General features: G+C 38.6%; 1 protein-coding gene across 4 annotated transcripts in view; it reads right to left on the reverse strand.

Annotated features, from left to right (window-relative positions):
• Nucleotides 1–257: 257 nt before the first annotated feature.
• The window catches only part of PTPN12 (protein tyrosine phosphatase non-receptor type 12), an 86,547-nt gene continuing 65,128 nt past the window's right edge, over nt 258–21,676 (reverse strand). For all 4 annotated transcript variants that reach the window (XM_068926126.1, XM_068926204.1, XM_068926373.1 and 1 more), the window contains 6 exons: nt 12,973–13,937; nt 9,455–9,532; nt 8,214–8,302; nt 7,232–7,262; nt 5,406–5,522; nt 258–4,799 (listed from right to left, as the gene is read on the reverse strand). In XM_068926126.1, the coding sequence (XP_068782227.1) occupies nt 4,738–4,799; nt 5,406–5,522; nt 7,232–7,262; nt 8,214–8,302; nt 9,455–9,532; nt 12,973–13,937 (1,342 nt within the window). In that variant the 3' untranslated portion in view covers nt 258–4,737. The remainder of the gene's footprint in view (nt 4,800–5,405; nt 5,523–7,231; nt 7,263–8,213; nt 8,303–9,454; nt 9,533–12,972; nt 13,938–21,676) is intronic.

Below are 21,676 nucleotides of genomic sequence, written 5' to 3' on the forward strand. Positions count from 1 at the left end.
GAATTCTTTCTTTTAGCACCTGCTCCTCTCAGGGCAAACTGATCTTTAGTTCTTCTGCGAATGCCCCTCTCAGACAATGGTCCTGCCTTTCTGGCCTTCCCACAGGGCAGCGGTGGGATCTGACAGGATCTCCGAGATATTGCCCTGCCTTTTCCAACCTCACTGCTGCTCCATCTCCAGATCCAGCTGCCTTCGCTACATGGAAGCCCTTTCATGCCAGTGTTCTGTAAGCCAGCAAGTCAGTTACTAAACTCAAATAGGATTTTCAAAGTTATTTTATTCATTTATTCCCCCTCTGTAAGTACAAATCATCACAAAAATAATCAGAAGCCTTTATGCCTGGGTCATTATATCTTAGGATATCCTTCCCAGCTCTCATAAGCTTTTCTTAACCCAGCCAAATCGCCAACTGGGAGGAACACGGTCTTGTTTGCAGTACATTGTGGTCCAAGGCTCCTGGATGCTGACAATCCGTTCCCTTCTTCTTCCAGCCAGGAGGGCTAAGGTTTAGCTCCCACTTCTTCTGTGATTTAGCAGTAGAAAGAATTAATGTTTTCAGACTGCAAGTAATAACAATAATAATAAAGCATCTTTTATATCGTTTTCTCCTGGATTCCAGTGTTATGATCTTTACTGTTACCCGGTTATTTCTTTGCTTTAACAATCATAATTGCTCTGACCAATTGTCAGAATTACCCAACCATCTTACATAAGTAGATACATTAATCAGGAGCTGAATAAATTAGGAAAGGCTACGACTGGACTCCAGGTGCCTTGCCTGCCACTGGGCCAAGGAATCGCAAGAGTGTCCAGGCCATACGGATCTCCCCTAATCTTAACTCTACCTTTTCCCACTCCTTGCAACCATCTTAACTCAATCTTCAGGCACAGCGAATAGCAGATACGCTAAGATACAGCCATTGCCTAGATCTTTCTTTGCAGCCCGAAGCCTGCACTAGACTCTGAAGAAAGTGGCTTTAAATACTGGACAATTCTCCTTCCATCTTATCCAAATAATACAGGAACAGCCATCTGTTGCGAACGGTACAATAATATCAAATATGTGAAAAGCACATGAAGTAGATGAGATACATTGCAATAAGTGACCTTGAGATAAACTATTTCCACAGCAATGGTAACAGTACTCCTTTAAAAACATGAAATTTTTAGTTACTATATATTAAAGCATAAGTCACCACTTTATACAAATGCTGTGTGGCACAGTGGAAATTACAGCTTTCAACATGTAGTTTAATGCTCGCATGCAAATACAAGTGTTCAAGTGTCAGAACACTCAGCTTAAAGACAGTATCATCCGGAGCTAAATGCAACTACCCCAGCAGCCTGGAGGTCGCATACTGCCCAGTCACTATGCTGTCTAAATTGCACTTTATCTGCATTCATTCTTCTAGAGATTTGTTTCCAAACAAATCCAATCCAAGACTTCAATATACAAGAAACCCCAGAAGCAATCCTTCCAGATTTCTCATAGCAACTGTACAGAACAGAGTTAGAAGCTTCTTTAAACAAAATTACATGAAAATATAGCAGACTTTCCTAACAGACAAATAAGAAGCTAAGTAACGTTCTACTGAATCACTAAGAAGTAGGAAACAATTTGCCAAATCAATACAACACCAGCTAAAAATGCTACTAAATAGAAACAGGCAACGAAATTAGCAGAGGCCAACTTTCTTCCAAGACTCAAGGGTATTTACATTTCCAAATCATGGAGAACTTTAATTTTTCTCTTCATGGGATATTTAGTGGGTGTTTTGTTCAATATTGATACACTTAGACCATTTAATAAGCGTAATATTACAAAAATACTGAATGAACGTATAAGCCAATGCAGTGGCTATTAATAAAAACAGCTCGGTTGAACAGGGTTACTGGTTTTTGAGCTAGAATGATCAAGTCAGTTGAGCACCTGATCAAAGCTGCATTTTTGAGACTGAAGTTGAAGGCTGCTTTGGGGGGGGAAAAAGCATGAAATACTGCTACTAAATTAATGAGAGAATATTCCACAATGGATTTCATTACACGTGAAAAAGATTACTTGCTCTTGATCTGGATTCACTATTAATTTGCAAACTGCAGTGGAATATTCTAAACCCCTCTGATTCAATTTCAGTTAAACCACAGCAAAGAAACATTCATTTTTTTTCCCTGAGGAAGTTGATAGACTGGATAACATTTTGAAGTTTTGATGTGGAACCACCCAGCACACAGCACCCAACCCTGCATACATCTCTGTACCAACCACAAATGTGAATCTAGAAGGTAATGACATGGTGCAGCTTTTGCCTTACACTTAACAGTGTCAGTTTACCTGAAATGAAAGAATAGGTGAAACTATACAACTCAGATGAATATAAGCAGACAACAGTGAGTTGTTGAACAGATCTGTCAAAGGACACAAAGGTCAACACAGGACAATTTGAATTTCATACTGCTAAAACAAACAGAACCTGAGAATTTTCTGTGGTGAACAATCTGGAATACTACACAAATTCATGCAAATATAAGAGAAAAATATGAATGTGAAGGTACTGTAATTAAACATTTTCCATATAGCCTTTACATACCACAGGCATTTTTGTCAGCCATTGCTCTAAGTGAAACGCAAATGTGAAAACTGGAATATCTACAGTCTGTACATTTTTCTACTAGAAAAATATGGAAGTGGTCCTTAAAATATACATCTCAATTGTATTTGGAAATTTTCTTCCGTAACAGCCGCTTCAAAAAAGTTACAACAATTTGGACTGTTCCAGTGGCACTGACAGCCCATGATGTGTTACAAAAACGCGGGAGGTCTTTAAGAGGGTGGCAATCAGAGCTAACCTCCTTCAGCCCATATGCAGGGGAACAAAGTTCAGGCCCCCTCTCTTCTGCCAACTGCAACACATTACAGATATCTGACCTGTTTACAAAGCAGGCAGCCAGCTGGCAGAGGTTAGCCCAACTTGCACATACCACCAGAAAATTCATTCAGAATAATTGCAAAACCATATCCATGGGCAGTTAAGGTATTCACAGGGCATTCGGTTCCTTGAAAGAGCTCCACAGCTAGGCAGCTTGTAGTATGTACCAAAAGCATGGTGATTACTCCACAGTCAAAGACAGTAATTGCAAGTTGTGTACCTTTGGGAAGTTACAATAGGGCAGATATCTGGCCATAAGCCTCCCTTAGCAGACAAGTGCTAAAGTTACCTGCAGTAGACTAGACCTCATCTTTCCATGGATAAAGTTCAGATTAATAGATAGTTCCACATATCGGTAAATTCTACTTAAAATAAATATTTTTCCTCTAAACAGTCTTTTTTACTTTTCTAGCATTATTGCGAGCCAGAATTTCTTAAGTTGTTACTGAAAATAAATTCCAGAGCCAATATATTTATGTACTAAACCTATAAACTAGGCCTTACTGCCACCCCTCACTGTATTTTACTTTGCTTCTGAACACAGTTTTTTCATAAGAGTAAAAACACCCAAAGAGAGATTCTGGAGTTTCTTTAATTTAAAGATTCTATTACAGAAAATTTTAAGTGAGGAATCCTTATAAGGATTAACTCTTGGCATAATAAATTACCAAGATACAGTATAGCTGCAGGGGCTCTATGTGAACCTTCATGTAAATTGCTTTCTTACATACGCACTTGCTGAACAACGACAAGATTTATCAGTGTGAGAGAAGACAGTCGTATTTAAACAGTCCTTCTACTAATGTATCCTGGTTTACCCGAATTAGAAATGCACCATATTAAAATAATTATGATACAGAAAGTTGCTAGAGATAAATTTTCCGTAAGTTGCCACTGATGAGACATAAAAATGAAAACTGAGGAGTGTTGGTTATGTAGAATGGTTTCTCTTTTACTGGCAGGTCAAATATACTAGAAACATACAAATATTTTGGATAATCTAATTCCAGATGAACTCAAAACACTGAAATAACATACACCGGCTAAGAGAATTCAATATTGTTCCAAGGCACTTACTGAATCTCCATGACTAGATGAAAACCAGAACAAATTAGGTCTGACAATTAAACAGCATAGAATATAAAAATAACCTTTTGCTTACAATTTACAAAACGTATTACAATCTTTATCTCTGCTAACCTGCAATTCTGGCTGTGTGTGTCCAGCAATTTTTGTAAAAAACCCCAGAAACTATTTTCTAAGCCTTCAGGGCAAATAATTTACAAATAAGGTACACAAAAATTTAGATCATGCAGAGATTTCTTACATCTTCTGTTAATATTTTATGATTGCAACTTTATCAAATTATATACTTACTTGCCCTGTACATATACAAAATAATGCATACATGGTAATCAAACATTAGCAAAAAGTAGTCCATAAACACAATCTGTCAAAAGTATTACTATATTAACATATGTCTACAAGCAGCGTGTAACAGGGTTAAAAGACATTAAGGCAATAATACTTGAAGTTACAAAATCAATCATATGTAATACTTTCTCCTAAGTGTAATAAGGCAGGTAGATGGCCCCAGCAAAAAGTTAAGTTGTAATACTGGAATCCACTGCTGTGAACGATGTTTAAGGTTTTACGTGGGATGTACTGTAAAAGTGTACCATTCTGTAGTTAGATCTACACTGCTCTGTGTTAGTTGCCCCTGAAAGAGTGGAATACTATTTTTCTAGTTCTCAGTGGCACTTGAGTTTTCCAGTATAATTTATTGATAGTATGTCCATTGGTTCTTGGATCATGTCCATTCTGAAGGTGGCTCTCTTGGTCCTCTTGGCTTTCCACAGCGGTTACCAAAACCTAAAGAAACAAACACATGCAATACTTCAGTCAACTGGGACATTACAACCTCTGAACAGTTGGCAGCAGTCAGAAGAATCACTGTAAGAGATGTTCCAGCTCTAACATAAAAGGTTTATCTCCAGGGCTAGAACACTACTTTGTAGCATTAAGAATCCTCAAGGCAATATGGCCACAGGAAATACAAACCTCCAGAATTTGGATATAATTATATTTCACTGTTTAAACATCCCTTGGAAGGTACTTTTCAATAAATGCAGTGTTACAGCCTTTGTTACTATTTATTGATTTTTCCTTCTCTATATACCGAAGTAATTTTCCAAGGTCTTATTTCTGAAGGTTTTCAAAGATCTACAGTGACTACATCCTATCTGACTAATTCTGTATTTCATAAAGTCTGTAAAGACCCGAGTGAAAATGCCCAAATCACTCATTCTGGGCATGATTCTTATAAGCGATGCTGAAGAGACAAGGCAAGCTTATTTGGCTGGGTTCTACATCTGAACAGCTTGGAGGGGGTGATAGCAGCAGCTATCCTGAATATTACTGATAATGAAACTTTTGTTTAAATTATCACAAGGTCAATTTTGAATGAACTGTAATTACCTATATCTGTTATTTCTGCAGGAAATTCTGAAATGTGACCTCTTGTATCAGTGGAACCAGAAAAAGAAATCTGAGGTAAAACATCAGTTGGTGTTTTGTTGCTTATTTCAGGATGATCTGGAAAACATACACATACAGTAATGTCAATTCATTTAGTCAGTATTTTGTGTGAATGATATTTTTAAGTCAAGCTCAGTCCAACACACACAACTTGCATAAAACAGTGTTTAGAAAAAAGTTAAAAAGGAATTTTATTCATTTTTTGATAACACACTTCAAAATTGTAAATGATGCCAATGTTCAGCAATTACAGTGACATATTCCTGTTTGCAAGATAGTGAATTTTTTTAAACAAGCTTGCAGGGATTCTGAAAAATCACAAGCAGTTTATTTCTAGCAAGAATTAACAGTACCTTTTAATAAATCAGTATAAATACATCTGCTCATATTCTTTCTAAACTGAATTACGTGCTTAAGAACACAAGATAAATAATATTTTGCATTACTTTAAGCTGAAAAACATTATTACATAGATTAGAATTCAGTATTTTCAATTTTTATTTTAGCATATCAAAGATTTTTAATATTAATTTTCAAATTAGATCTCTTTGGCATTTGGAAAAAATTAAGTTTTAAAAACAGATTCTTTTCAGAAATGCCAGTGTTTTGAAAATATACTTAAATACACTTGAGAGCTAAAGCCAAACTTAGACAAGCTTTATTTACAAGGAAAAATTAGCTTCTTGCAAGATTACTGCCATTTTCCAAGATTTGCCAAAGCAATTAAAGCATCCTGGGTTGGAAGGAGCTTTTAAAGTAATCTGAAGTATCTAAAGTATCTCAAGGTTAGGTCTTGAAAAATTTTGTGAATTTCCAGAAAAAGCTCCCCTGTTAATTTCTAACCTTCTATTAAAAATACTCCCAATCAAAACACTTTATCAGTTGACATGGTTAAGTTACTTGAACTTTCCACTCTTAAGGGATTACTGACAACAAATAGGGAGAGGGAGGGAGAGGGAGGGAGAGGGAGGGAGAGGGAGGGAGAGGGAGGGAGAGGGAGGGAGAGGGAGGGAGAGGGAGGGAGAGGGAGGGAGAGGGAGGGAGAGGGAGGGAGAGGGAGGGAGAGGGAGGGAGAGGGAGGGAGAGGGAGGGAGAGGGAGGGAGAGGGAGGGAGAGGGAGGGAGAGGGAGGGAGAGGGAGGGAGAGGGAGGGAGAGGGAGGGAGAGGGAGGGAGAGGGAGGGAGAGGGAGGGAGAGGGAGGGAGAGGGAGGGAGAGGGAGGGAGAGGGAGGGAGAGGGAGGGAGAGGGAGGGAGAGGGAGGGAGAGGGAGGGAGAGGGAGGGAGAGGGAGGGAGAGGGAGGGAGAGGGAGGGAGAGGGAGGGAGAGGGAGGGAGAGGGAGGGAGAGGGAGGGAGAGGGAGGGAGAGGGAGGGAGAGGGAGGGAGAGGGAGGGAGAGGGAGGGAGAGGGAGGGAGAGGGAGGGAGAGGGAGGGAGAGGGAGGGAGAGGGAGGGAGAGGGAGGGAGAGGGAGGGAGAGGGAGGGAGAGGGAGGGAGAGGGAGGGAGAGGGAGGGAGAGGGAGGGAGAGGGAGGGAGAGGGAGGGAGAGGGAGGGAGAGGGAGGGAGAGGGAGGGAGAGGGAGGGAGAGGGAGGGAGAGGGAGGGAGAGGGAGGGAGAGGGAGGGAGAGGGAGGGAGAGGGAGGGAGAGGGAGGGAGAGGGAGGGAGAGGGAGGGAGAGGGAGGGAGAGGGAGGGAGAGGGAGGGAGAGGGAGGGAGAGGGAGGGAGAGGGGCCTTTATTACTTTATTAAAAAAAATTCAGTCACTTACCAGGTAGGATAGGTGAAGCTGTTTTCAAACCCTGTTGATAAGAAATATTTAGAATAGCTCTATAAAATGCTTCTAAAATACTGATAGAACACCAGAAATTTAAGATGAAGAAAACAAAAAAATACAACAAGTTTTGGGAAACATCTATTTACTCCTATCTTTATGACTTGCTGTAACACTGCCAAAAATGATGCTACAGTAGTTAATATACAATTTAGTATCAAAACTTTTATTACAATGTCATAAAGAAATTATGCCACATTACAGATGATCTGCAAAATTAAGTAGTTCACCTCTCATACGAGATTACAGTCCCTGAAAATTCCTATCCACCTTTTTGGCAAGTTAATCTTTTAATGGAGGCAGCCATTAAAGTGTTTTCGGGGTGTGTTGAAAAAGATAGGACTATAAGGAAGATTCATATTCTTTTGACATTTTACCAGCTGCTTAACTGGATGACTTAGAGCGACAAGAAAAGAAGCAGACTGACATCCGAAATGTGAAATCCGACAGGCAGAAGAGGGATTGTTTAAAATAATCATGGATATAAGGGAAAACCTTCCAGCAGTGGAGCAGGTTGCCCAGAGACTATGCGTAGCCTTCATCCTTGAAGATGTGACCGGACAAAGCCCCAAGCAACTTGGTCCAACTCTACAGCTGATCCTGCTTTAAGCAGGAGGTTGTCTAGACACCTACTGAGGTCCTTTTCAGCCTGAATTATCCTACGATCTAAGTTTAAACTGCTATACATTAAGTGCAGAGATTACGCTCCGTAAAAGCAGCATATTTACACTCTTAAAACCATAATTTAAGGCATACTAAAGATGAGTTGGAGAAACAGATTGTCTTCTTGTAAAGAAGAGATGTTCTTAACACATCACTTGACCAGCAACTTTTCACATATATGTATTTTGCTTTTTGTTGTAGTTCCCAGGCAAAACTAGAAATAAACGATCAGTACAGACTTATCACCCATGCTTACTGTAGAGACTGTTCGTTCAGGGAGATGCTGATCGTGCAATATGCTCCACTCAGATTGCGCAATCATAACTGGCTTCGGCAAGGGTGCGTCTACAAAAAGTTAAATCAAACTCAACATATTTGAGCTGTCTCCATGATGGGACTTTTAAACAGCATAAGAAATGTGTTATAAAGCAATTTTATATACATAAAAAGCTTTATTTCTTGTCTTCTTACAGAAGAGAAATAAGTCCAAGAACTATTATTTCCCTTCCACAGTATTACGCCCAAAGACAGGATCACTTTGGCTTCAAACTCTTTACGTTTACCATGATCACAGGAAATATTTACAATACTTCAACATTTTTCATACTGAAAAATATCAATATTAACTTCTCTGGCCAGAATTTTTTGGAAAAGTTTCATACAGTGACACTAAACCAAAAAGCTCAGCAAATAACTATGCCACACACTAACTTTTTGAAGATACCAAACATCAGCCTGATCTACCACTTAATTTTCATTCATCATCCTAAATACTCTACCATTCCTGGCTTGATGAATGAAACATGAAGATAAAAAGCATATGATATCTAGGTGTCAATTTTCCTTTTTCAACTACCCTTTAGAGACAGATGCACAGTAAATGGTGTTAAACTTAAACTGGACTTGTTCACTAGTATGAAATTATATCTTTCTTCTTTCACCCTCCTCTCTCCCTCATTCTTTGTGCAGGAAAGGAGAATCTGATAGCCGTCATTCATATGTTTTCCTGTTCCCTGACTGCGAACAGTAAGAATATTACCTAAAATAGCCAAGGAACACTCTAACTGGAAATATTTTATCTCCTTTCCATGCTGTTCAGATTGGAAGCCATCTTCACTGAAATCAATACTGAAGCTTCTAACATACTTTTATATATATATATATATGTATGCATGTATATGTATGTATATGTGTGTGTGTGCACGCACGCATGTGTGTATGTGTATATATATACACACATACACATACATATATATGTATATATATATATGTATCTTTTCTCAGAAACACAGGAACAATTTCACTATATTCAAGGGCTTGTAAAAAACTCTCAACCAACCTCAAAATAAGCCATCAAACAGGCTAGATTTTGTTCCATATCTCAATTTGCTCAAACATCTTAAGATTCACGAAAAGAACAGAAGCATTCAAATACCATACTGAAATGCACTTCACATGCTACTCCCAACTATCATACAACTTAAAGAAGAAACTCACTCTGTTCCGTTGCTAATACAAATGATTCTGGTGTTCTTTCTGGGAGCGGGGGAGAGGAATCTTCACTAGAATCAGCATCTAAATCAAATATCACATTTATATAGGGTTAAAAACACGTTTAAGTTATTCTCCTAAATTTTTACAAGTTGATTTTTTGATATGTGAGATCTTGCTAAACTTAGTAGGAAGCTTAGAGCAAATGGAGGATAGGAATGGTTATAAAAAACATTTTATTTTACCACGCTAACTTCCCATTAAGGGGTAAGTACCAGTTGCTGTGCGATAGAGGAAAGGAAAAGAGAATACATTTCTAGTCTAAGCATTTAGAGCAAAACTCAGCATCTCCAGTAAATATTTTTTCTTCATTCTTTCAGCAGCAGAATCTGAACAGAACAACCTATGCAGGAGAGAGATAACTTGCTTCTGAGCTAAGCGCTAGTAACTATAACTACTGTAATTTAACTGCAGTTCTTTATATGTCTATTGCAGCCCCCTGCAAATACAAAAGTTAGGTGGAGCAGAGCACAGTGCCTTCTTCAACTGTTCTGCAGATACTGATGATACCTATACACAGTTTGTGCCTACCAGCGGAACCATGGGTGAAGCTGCCAAAGTTACTGCTCCCAAACCATGGTAAGAAGCTTGTTGAAATATGTATGTAATCTTCTGTTCTGCTGAAGTTAACAACCCACTTCCGATGACCAACGATTTTTGTTTTTTTTCAAGTGACTAACCATTCCTACCTCTGAACTTTTAATATGGCATGGCGATAGACTGTACAGTGCAAGAATATTAAGCGATTTGCTTTTCAGGACTGCAGTGTGTGACGTTTAGTTCGAGGGATGCTTCACGTGAACCGCTTCTCTAAAACTCAAAGGCCCAGTTTGCTTGCCAAGCCCATCTCAGGGCCCATACAGGCTGGCTACCACACCACAGATGTAAACTAGTTAAACATCGCTGCACAAGGTTTACTGGCCAAAACGGTAGATAGGAGCCAGAGGAGAAGGCCACCAGTCTTGCTGATAATAAATGCTGTCCACAGCCTCTTCCTTTTGGCTCTCGAGAGTATATCGTATGAGTTGTCCTGAGAGCAGAAGCCCCACTCCTACTAAGAAATTTAGAAGAGAAATTGAAGGTTTAAAACAATTCAAGGTAGCTGCTGCCATGAGAATGAGATCTGGCCACTGTATTCTACACAGTATTCATAAAAAGAAGAAATTTTTAAACTAACAAAGCCATGAAACTTGCTGTGGCCGTCAACATGCCCACAGCAGGCACAGGAACTCAATCAGGTTTTACAAGCCATTGTACTGGGAGTGACTGCTCCCAGAAATTTGCTATTCGAAGTTTACCATGCAGCTTAAAAAAAAAAAAAAACAAAACCCAGTTACTGAAATAGTCTTTGTCAAATCTGCAAATAAAGTTACCATGGAGCAAACTATCCCGGACTAACTGTGAAAGTGTGTTTGTTACTCAAAATAGAGCTGACTACTTTGCATTTAACCTCAGCTAAGGAAAAAAAAAAAAAGATTTAATCATGTGGTAAGATCATGCAAAAAAGCAGTTATCATTAACTAATGTGCTGGTAAGTTCTCAGGGTAGCTTTACTGATGATTGTACCCACATCTGAAGGTTCAGACAGAAGAGTCCTGAAACAGCATGAAAATGAAAAAGTCACTGTACCATTTGGCTTAGGACCACAGGTGCAGAAGTATCTAACCCTAGATTCTTGAATCTGAGACTGATTACAAGACCTCCACATGACTTTAAAGTGGCATATGTTCAGGACACTACAAAGGGAACAGACAAACCCTCAATAACAAGATGAGAGACAAATGACAAAAATTTAGGTTTTTTTTTAATCTTAATTTAATAAACTCTAAGCCATTTCTGTGAAATCAGTTGCAGACCAGTAGCACATCTTCTACAAAGTTTGCACTGTCATTTTAGAATATTTTTTTATGTATTTGATATGTTTTTGAGTGACATTTGTCTCACTCTTTATCACAACATTCACAGCATATCATTTAGATTTTATTTGTATATTCTTACAGCATCTACGTACAGAGATGAGTATAGAAGTAAGAATAATTTTCAAACAGTGACAAACAGCGACTGCCCTGGGAAAGAAGGAAAAAAGTCTGGCAGTATTAGAAAGACACCATAATAAAATATTTAAGGAGGACTGCTTGGTATAAATGTTAAGACAGCTATGAAGTAAAGGGCTTGGCCTTTGCTATGTAAAGGATTTTAAAGAGTCTCAGGATTAAAACTGCAAAGACATGTATGTGCAAGTACTGTTGCATGTATACAAATGAATTAGTATCAGCTAATTTATAGAAACAGATAATTTTTAGAGATGGAAGTAGCTCGTATTTCTGAATGCATAACTGTCTTTTGATGAAAACTTAGTTCTCAAAAAGTATTTTCAAGTAAGCCTACTCTGCACCTCATAGATGGATGTCACATCATAAACTGAATCCCAAATTTTACATTAGGAAGAGTCACATAGCCTATACAGATACCTGAAGTAAGGCCATCACTGTGAGGCGTTCCTAGTGCAAGGGTCAGATCCAAATACAGAAGTACATGTTATCCTTTAAGCTCCACAGCCTTACTACTTTTTTTGTTGGACTTTGTCTAAGGAGTTGATGCAGCCTAGTTTTTTTCTCAGTTATGTCCTCCATCTGACCTACGCATGCCAGCCTAAATGAAATCTAAATCTATGCGTTTTAGGACCCATTTTACCTTCAACATAGGATATGCTCTTTGCAGAACCAGTCTTGCCTCATCTTGAGCAAGAAAAGCTCGCTCAAAAAATTCCAAAAAGCAGTAAAGACTTAAAATATCTGAATAATTTTCAAAACATTGCTCAAACTACTGGTTCAAATAGTTACTGACTAAGAATTTGGCTTTTTTAAATGAGGAACAGCATTATTACTTTGCGTCCCCATGGCCCTGTATGGACAAAGAGAAAAGCTGAACTAAACCTATTTACAATGCTATTAAAACACAGGTGCCAAATCACAAGGGACTTCAAAGACTGATACAACGAAAGACGTTACATCTACAGCTAGTTTTAGGACCAGTGCAATCAATAAGTGTGAATTTTTGATATTTGTGTATTTTAAAAATTGCCCAAACTTTGTTTACCCCAAACTACCATCATTACATAGACACGTGAAAACACAGTGGTGAAATGAAAGTGAAATGCCAACTGCTGCAGGAGGAAAAAATGGGACAGTTAGTAAACACAGAAACAAGCAATTAATAATGCATTCATCCCTTTCAATGAAGTATTTGAGGCAACTTTTCAAGTTCATAGTGCCAGAAATGCAACAGGCATAGCTCATAGGCAAAAGGAAAACTGGGAGGAAAAGAACTGGACCGTTTCTGAAGCTGCCATACTAAACAGTTTAAATTTACACTTAGAAAACTGCAAAAGAAGCTTATGTTCTCCAACTCTACAGATGCAAGCTTATTAAAAAGTAACACTTCTGAAACCCAGTGAAACCTACCTTTGCCATCTTCAGAACACGTTACAGCTGTTAAGTCTTGCCTAGCAATAGACATTGACAATACTTTTCTGGCAGAAATGTTTTCAGTATTAGTGGCAGCAGAAACTGTGGCACTTGCGGTTGAAATATTGGATGCGCTTTTGGTCATGGCTGCCTCAAAGTTTATCTCATCTGTGTCAGAATCATCTGAATGAAGAGGATTAGTAAAACAGAGGGGTGCTCGAACGGCAAGAGTAGAATGATCAACTTTATCACTGGAAGGAAGTTCAACCGTGGTGTTTGATACTAGAGAGACAGTTTTAACACCATGACATAAGATGTCTGAAGACATGTCTTCAGAAACTGATGTACGCTGTGCATTTTCAGGCCCATGCAGCGACCACGTGGCTTGTCCCTTTTCTATTAGAGGCAAACGATCTGGTCTTGGTGGAGTATCAGGAACTTGCCGACTCTGCGGACTTTCTGATGAAGGTATTAAGGCTGTGTTAGATTGTGGCACGCTGCATTCCATACATGAGTTTTGAGAAGCATCTACAAATGAATCCCCTGAAATCTGCTCCTGTGGCTTAAAGCTCTTATCAGTTACACAAGATGAAACAGGCTTAATTTTAATGGCATGTCCCCTGTTCAAGAGTGAGTTCCCATCAAAACTTCGCGGTCCCTCCTGAAGAGGTACTTTCTTGATTTCAAAACTTAAGTTGCGCTCTAGCCTTTTCTCTGTACGTTCATTAGCTTCATTCCTCCCTGAATGTTCTGTTGATTTATTATAATTCTCATTGAGGTCTGTTGAATGCTCTGATGAAACCATGTGCAAAACTGGCTTTGGATGGTATCTATCATTGTCCTGCCACACAGTAGTTACTGTTGGATAGGCTGAAGGAGGGGATGGTGTTAAGATTGGTGGTACTGGCTGAGGCTCTGGAGGCTGCAAGATTTCTTCTTTAGCATCTCCTTCTACAAGGCAACTGCAGAAAAAAAAAGTATAAGTTTTCTATATTTTGACCATATTATAGATAAATATATCCACAGTAGTAATGCTTTGATATCAATACTGACCTCCAAGCAGCACTTCTACTGCATACAGACAACGGTTATCAAATATGACTAATGGGGCAGGCAAGAACTAAATCAACACACAGTCAAAAAGTCTTTCAAAATATCACAAAGATGCACATGAAGGCCTCAACTAATCCTCACTGATGATTTAAAGATTGCTCATATCCCTCCCCAGAAGCACTTTTTCAGAGAATCTCTAAGATATTCAGGCCCTCTTGTGGCAGGACTCCAGTCCTTTTTTCTAAGCAACAAGTGGTTCAGAGCACCTCAGCACAGACAAATAATTTTTCAATAAAGCTAAGAAAAATTTGTTATAAAAGCCTTATTTAAAACTGCAATACAGCCTGTTTGATACTGAACATCTCCCTTCCTACCCCGCCATCTCCAGGAGGATTTTGGTATTTGTGTATTTGATAGTTTCCCATAGGCATAAGACTAATGAGGCAGATTCAGCTGAAGCGAGGTATATAGTAACATTCGCAGTAGAACACAGGATACAAATTACAGTGCATACTAGCAAGGTCATAGCACTTATTACAGTTCATCTAGTAAAAAAACCAGCTATTTTGAAAAAGGGAGAAGCTCTTCCTGCATATGGTCAGTTTACTTCCAGATTAAATACAAAATATTTTACTACAAACATTGTGCAGAGCTGACTAAGGACTTGTATATAAGCAGGAATTAGTCATTTTCATTCAGAGCCTTTAAAAACGATTCCTTTCATTACTTCAGACTAATAATACAGTAACAGCTAAGGTGTCAAACAATTTTGTGACAAGAACAGAAATAGAATAAAATATTTTTTTAGGAGAGAGTTTCAGTTTCTTCAAGCTGTTGGATCTTGAAAGGAAGGTACAGTCTAAGGTCTGCCACTTAGCTCATTCTCAAGGGATGGGAACATCCTGCAGCCTAACCTTTTCTCCAGGAGCAGGTTCCGAGTCTCCTGCTGCAGAACCGGATTGGGGTGTTCATGGGACACTCCAGAGAAATAGGCTTTTATTTGCACATGAATTCAAGGCTACACCCCAGAAGCCAGAAAGCAGAGGCTTCTAAAAAGACAAAAACTCTCTCATTACCTGCTAGATGACAGACCAGTGTGACAGCATTCTGCTGCCTTTGTGTAAAAACCTCAGGAGAACGGAGCATATCTGGCAGACTTGGAAGAAGGTATGCCAAGAACAAGTCTTGCATTGTAAGGACCAGCAGGATGAGGTGCAGATTGTGTTCCTCAGCCCTGTGTTTTCAGGCTCTCTGAGCAAAACTTTCACAGTAATAGAAGTGAATCCTACATTACTAACTCAGCTGAAGAATGAGAATGAAAAAGTACCTACCTTTTAGAAACGTGACAGGTTTTGTGAAAGAAGAAAAAAAAAAAAAGAAAAGAAAATCCCAGGGAGCCATCAACTACATACTGACATAAACAAATTGAGCCTTCAGAGTTTGTAGGTGAAGTCTGACATCCAAATACAGATTGCCATTCGATTTTGAACCGTAAGAAAGTATGCAGCTCTACTACCAGTTCTCTTGTTTCTATAAATCTTTCATGGAGGAAGCCCAGACTGACATCAAGAGTCTAACAGAGGCCTAAGGAATTTCAGCAGCTGCACGGGAACGCCAAGAAATCTCTGCTGGATCATCACAGATAGACACATACGTAAGGTTATCAGAAATAAAAGCACCATGTCTTTCAAGTCCTTTTTAATCAGACAGCTACCAAGACAGAGACTGTCACTACTGCTAAAACGTTAACAAAACTGCTTAGAGCCATGGACAGACAACATCAAAAGCAGACTTGCTATTAGTATCACAACTCAGCTGACTATAAAACAAATACAAGTTTCAGAATATCTGCTTTAAAGTATGTGAATCAATTCATTTTCTGAAGAGTGACAGAGGCTAATTGAAAACAAGTCTCCTGGCCCTGTTGTCCCAGTCCCCCTGTAGTTCTCCCAGATACCCTCTTCCACTCTCTGCCTGCTTGAGTCTTGTCATAAAGGGTTTGGATGTGCCTCAGATTCCTTCTTCTGCTCTCTACTTGTTTGTATGCTGCTTTTTTGCTTTACATCATGTTAAAGACAGAAGAAGGAATACAAAACACATCCAGAACAACTTGATCAAGAGTCATTTCAAAACTGTCCTCTAGACTTTCAAGAAAAATTAACCATTTTCAGAATAGGTTATTTGCTTGAATTAGTAAAGATAAGCTGAGCAAAAAAAAGGTCTTGCTCCGACTTAATATGAACTAAGAAAGACAAAAGAGCTTCCCTTGGATTTGTCTCCTCTATGCCAGAAGAGGGGGAGTTCACTTATATAAAGAAAGAGTTACATGCCTTGCTTTACCAGCAAGGTTTGCAAGCTCCGCTAACTCCATTTTCCTGACCCACAGTTTTACATTCCATCAGCAAAACTAATTTCTTTTCTGGTACAGACACACCATGAAGCACTACAATCAGCTAAAGAAGCAAATTAGCATTAAACCAGCTATGACAAGATTACAGGCCCATAACACTGGTCAAAATTCATGAAGTTCTTTACTGACTAGCATTTCATGAAACCACTTTCCCATTTGGTTCTCAAGTATACAGAATCTCACATGTATACATACATCCTCCTTCAAGTTAGGCATGTAAGTTATGATAGACACAGTACTACTCAAGTCAGTAACTGAAAATCTGTTGGGCTGTTTAATTATCTGCCCTTCCCTTATACACAGCTAAACAGTGCTGTTGAAGATGTTCGCTATCATATTTGAAGTTGACCAGTTTCTTTCCTTTACTCCAGAAGGAGAGCTTACACAGTGATCAAACGAGCAAGTCTCTATCAAAATCCTTCTTGGCCTTATTACTATTGAAGATTACCTATCCATCCTCCACTTTCCCAAAGAAAATTTGATGGCCAAACAGTGTTTTAATTTTTTTTTCAAGGCAACAGATGTCACCCTAGTTTTTTTTCCTAGTTTTCTCCGAATGTGTAATGTAAACTTTCCATGTTATTGACATCATAGTCTTGTCATCTCACATATTTTACATTGCAAATGACGTTTTTTAATGAAGCTGAAATATACGTATACCATTTTCTAAGAGGTCTTTGTTTGGCAGTAGCTATTTCTGAAACTTTTTCAACAAACCTATAGGATAATCCAATCATCTTGGGCTGACACCTGATGCTTTCTTCCGGCACTTCCTTCAATAGCTGATATTTAGACACACTTCTCCCCCCAAAGACAGAAAATTATCTAAAGATGAAACAGTAACATTATTCCAAACAATAGAAGATGATATAGTAAAGACAGCTTGATTGAGTTGTACCAGGAAATTAAAGCACAGCTCATGAAAGGGGATATTAAGACAGAAAAGCTTCAGTGAACTGAAGAATGTCAGATCATTTGAGAGAAAAGCTTTCTTGTACTAGTTCCTTAAATTAATTCCACATTGTTTTCATATATTGCCAAAGCAAGTATTTCTAAAGCACAACTCAATCTGTAAAATCACAGTGTACTGAAAAACAGTCATCTCATACCTAAAACTTGACAGTGTCTTTTCACACACACGCTGTCTTTTCACTGAGTATCCTGTCATCTACTACCTCTGCATTTCCTCATATGTAACCGCATAGGAAATTTCCCTAGATGATCAAGGCAGCTTTTCACATGCTTTTATTGTCACGCAGTCTGAACAGCTGACACAGTACCCGATTCCCAAGCCTTGCTCGCCAAGGACCTCAAATAAAGTTAACTGCTTCTCAGCTATCAGGTAAATCACGCATCATGTGCTGTCTCCAAGCTACTGGTTGGCCAAAAAAATGAATGGGGAGGAATTACATGTGCAAATTGTGAGCACGTTTCTGGAGAATCACTTGAAAAAGGCATCATTTATGAAGGAGAATTTGAATAGTTGTGATAAAGTCATGTTAGCATAGGGCATTTGGCTGGGTTTAACCTAAATTCATGGCCAATTTCTGAGGATGTAAGGATACATCAAAACAGAAAACCTTTTACGTTAACAACCAACTCTAGATTAGGCTCACTGTATGCCACTGTCTTCAAAAAATATCTGAAACAACTTGTTCAACAATTTTCAACCAAAAATAGATACCAAGCTCTACATTACCTCTGATAATTAAAATAGGAAAAATTAAACTCTACATAAGTGGGCTGTAGTTACATTATTCTACTTCAGTATTAATTCACTACCATCCACGTGGGAAAAAAGCTGCAGTTCACTGAAGTCACAAACTGTATTACAGCAAATATATTTTACTATAAAAAAGTGGTTATTTTTGTTCATTCCTTGTATTTTTGTATATATTTAGTTTTGTATATATTTTTGTTTTTGAATTGCCAAATACAAATCAAAGGCTACTGACTAACAAGTAGCATCAATTAACAGCTTTTATCTTAGCACTGTGGAAAATGCTAAGAAAGGGTTCTGCCAGGGTTGAAATGAAGCAGAATTACACGTCACTCTTGAACTGTATTTTAATGTGGTCAGATAGAAGTCCAAGCATAATCTGATGAAAACACAAATCGCTGAAACATTTTATCTTCTCCTTAGAAGAGTATGCACATCTTCATTGTACTACTGTATTACTACAGAAAGCAAGTTGTGTCTTGCCTTCTTGTGAGTTTACTTCTCATAGTTTGCTTCTTCATTTCTTTCAAACTGCATCGCCCTTCACGTGTGTGTTTGAGAATCTTCTGTAACCAAATTGGATTAAAGCAAACTCTTTTTCCAGATACTTAAAAATAAACTATTGAATACATAAATAAACGTTTCAAAGACTGTTCACTAAAGGTATCCTTTAGTGGCTCCCTTCAAATCCTGAAGTTACAAATACATCTCTTGTAGACTTGAAGTAAAAGTTCCATAAATATAGCAAATTTAAAACTTTGTTAGCTAGACATTTAACATAGATTTAAGTTCAAGTGACTTTCATAAGAAAGGATCATAAACTGCAAAGCCAAGTGATTCTCAGAATAAAGTGATGTTTACATTAGTGATAATCAAGGAGTAACGTTTTCTCTAATTTATGCTGACGTCACATACAACTACGTTAACCCAAATAACTATGTTCAAATGTTGTACAGCAAATATGAATTACATCAAAGTATTACAAGGTGATAAAAGGCTGCAATTCCAGAACCTCTGTAAAACAAATACAACTAGATGCTTCATAGTGAGTTCATAAAGAAAGTAAAAAAGAAGAATTTTCAAAGAGATTTAATAGCTTTTAAAGATACTTGTAATACCAAAAATTATGTTTTAGACACAAAAGAAGCCTACAAGGGTACAAGTTATAGTTTGTGGTTTTCCTTCCTCAAGACTTCTCCAAACCAGTGCAAGCACTAAAAGGATTATTCTTCCCTGAATAAACTTGTTGCCTTATATAGAAAACACTCTTTAGGGGCATCTCATCCCTGCTTAGTATGGACATGAGAGTTAATTTCCCATAGATCTAAAGATATAAATTTAAAGATAACGCAGAGACTATCTGTCCTGTGATCCTGTCATTAAGAAGAGTAAAGACAGCCAAGAAAGTTACCTTTATGGAAAAACTACTACAATGTACTAGTGTTTAGCCATTCAAAAAGTACTCCTAGTAGGACAAATGAGGAAGGTTCATGGCACCTGGTACTCAGGACTGCAGATCAGAGAAGTACCCTCAGCAGACCTGAGGAGGCCCTCCAAGTTAAAGGTTTTCTGCCTCTCCAACCTACTCAGCTAACGATGGGCAGAAACTGCCCTGTTGAACTACGATAAACTGCGTTCAGCTCAAGCAGGTAATCTAACAAGGATTGTAGTCTGAGGTTTTCTTCTCCCTTGTGGGCCACTCTGGACACCATGACAAGAATTTAGTCCATTTAATCAAGTAAATATTTAATTTAGTCAGTTACTAGGCAGTTAGTATGTATTATCTAGCTGAATTTACCTCTAAACAAGAGCTGAACAGGCTACAAGACGTACTGGAATCTGGATACATGATCCTCCCCTAAACACCTTTAAGAGGTCTTCCACAGTCCTCTCATTACTGCAAGCTCTTATTGCCAAGCTCAGAAAAATTCTGGAACTATAATTGCCTGGGCCACTTGAGCGCAGATGAGATCAGAAGCGTAACACTGTAGAGCGGGGAGCCACAAAGAAAACGTTAGTATCTTCTGGTGACCATAGACAATTGAAAAGCAAGGTGCTAAGCATCTAACCTGTCCTCAGAGCAAGCTATGCAAGCTACTGCATCAATATTGACATAATGAATATTGATAAGTTCATGTATTTAACAGAAGACAACGGGGGGAGGAGGAGAGATAGGAAAGCTGGAAGGACATGCCAAAATATGCATTTTGAGAATCTCTAGAGGAGTAGAGACCAAGGTGGGGAGGGTGGGGGGAGGGAGGGGGCAGAAAAAACAAACCTGTGCCTCGAAGAAGGGGATTTAGTCTGAGAAACAGATCAAGTAAATTTGCATTTGATGAAGCCAGAAATGGTGCAATAGGCATGTACTGCCAAGTGCCACAGGATGATCAGGAATCACCATGCTGGGTATGAGAGACAACCCTCAGGCTGGGCAAGGGGACCATATGTTGGAAATGTACCAGGAAAGACTGATCCCAGGTGACATCAAGTTCAGCTTGATCCCTGGTAACTCCAGAAACTGAGCTGGCCTCAGCCTATACTTCTAAGTGACTGTTACAAAGGTCAGTAAGTTGAAAAATTCATAGCAGTCAGAAGTTACAGTCTTTCTCTGCTGAAATTTCCCTGTCCTAACTAACCTCTTAAACAAAAATGTTCTGTTTCTCTGCAGATGAGACGTCACCATGTCATCTCAGCAAGCAGACTCAGGGTTGTCAGAAAAAAAACTAACAGGAGGCAGAATCATTACCATCTAGGCAAACATAGCTTGGTCTGACCATAATACGGGAGACAAGCATCCTGAGGTTGAAACACAAACCAATCTTCCTCCTGTAAGGTCAGGATCAACACAGGCAGGATCACCTGAAATCAAGCTGGCAGGCAGTACTGTTTAGCATTAGTCACTATCTAATCTTTCTGCTTTAGATAGCAGCTGTTAACCCCTCCCCTTAAAAAAATGCAAATTACTTCACTTTTTCCATTTTCTAGAGCAAACTACAACATAGCATATGAAGAATTTGAAAGGTCTTATTCCTTTTTAAACATATTAGGATTAGCAACTTGTTTCTAACTTCTTCAGAGACACTGAAACTCTGGTTAAACTAAATATTTTCAGATTACCTGTTGTGTGCAAACTAATCTGCAAGTCAATTGGTCTTAGACATTATTTGAAAACATTCACCACAGAAGATATAGTCAAATAGTTAAGACAATTTTAACAAGGTATTTTTATAGTTATATAGAGAGAAGTAACAGAAAGAACATGAAAAAAGTCGTAAGAGAACGGTTTGAGGGAGGGGGAAACTATAGATGCAATAAGGGTATGTATCATGTTTAACAGACTTCTTCTGCCTATTGGCATTAAGTTAAAATCTTTCATGAATTCTGCTCTCCCGTTTTCTCTCTCATGAAAAGATGTCAAGAATATCTAGGATGCACAAAACCTGGGTTAAAGTCCTGACTGAATCAGGGAGCAGATTTGTAAAATTACGTCCCACAGCAAGCCAAGACATGCTTACTGG

The sequence above is a fragment of the Struthio camelus genome, chromosome 1 (genome assembly GCF_040807025.1).
Source record: "Struthio camelus isolate bStrCam1 chromosome 1, bStrCam1.hap1, whole genome shotgun sequence".
Lineage (NCBI taxonomy): Eukaryota > Metazoa > Chordata > Aves > Struthioniformes > Struthionidae > Struthio > Struthio camelus.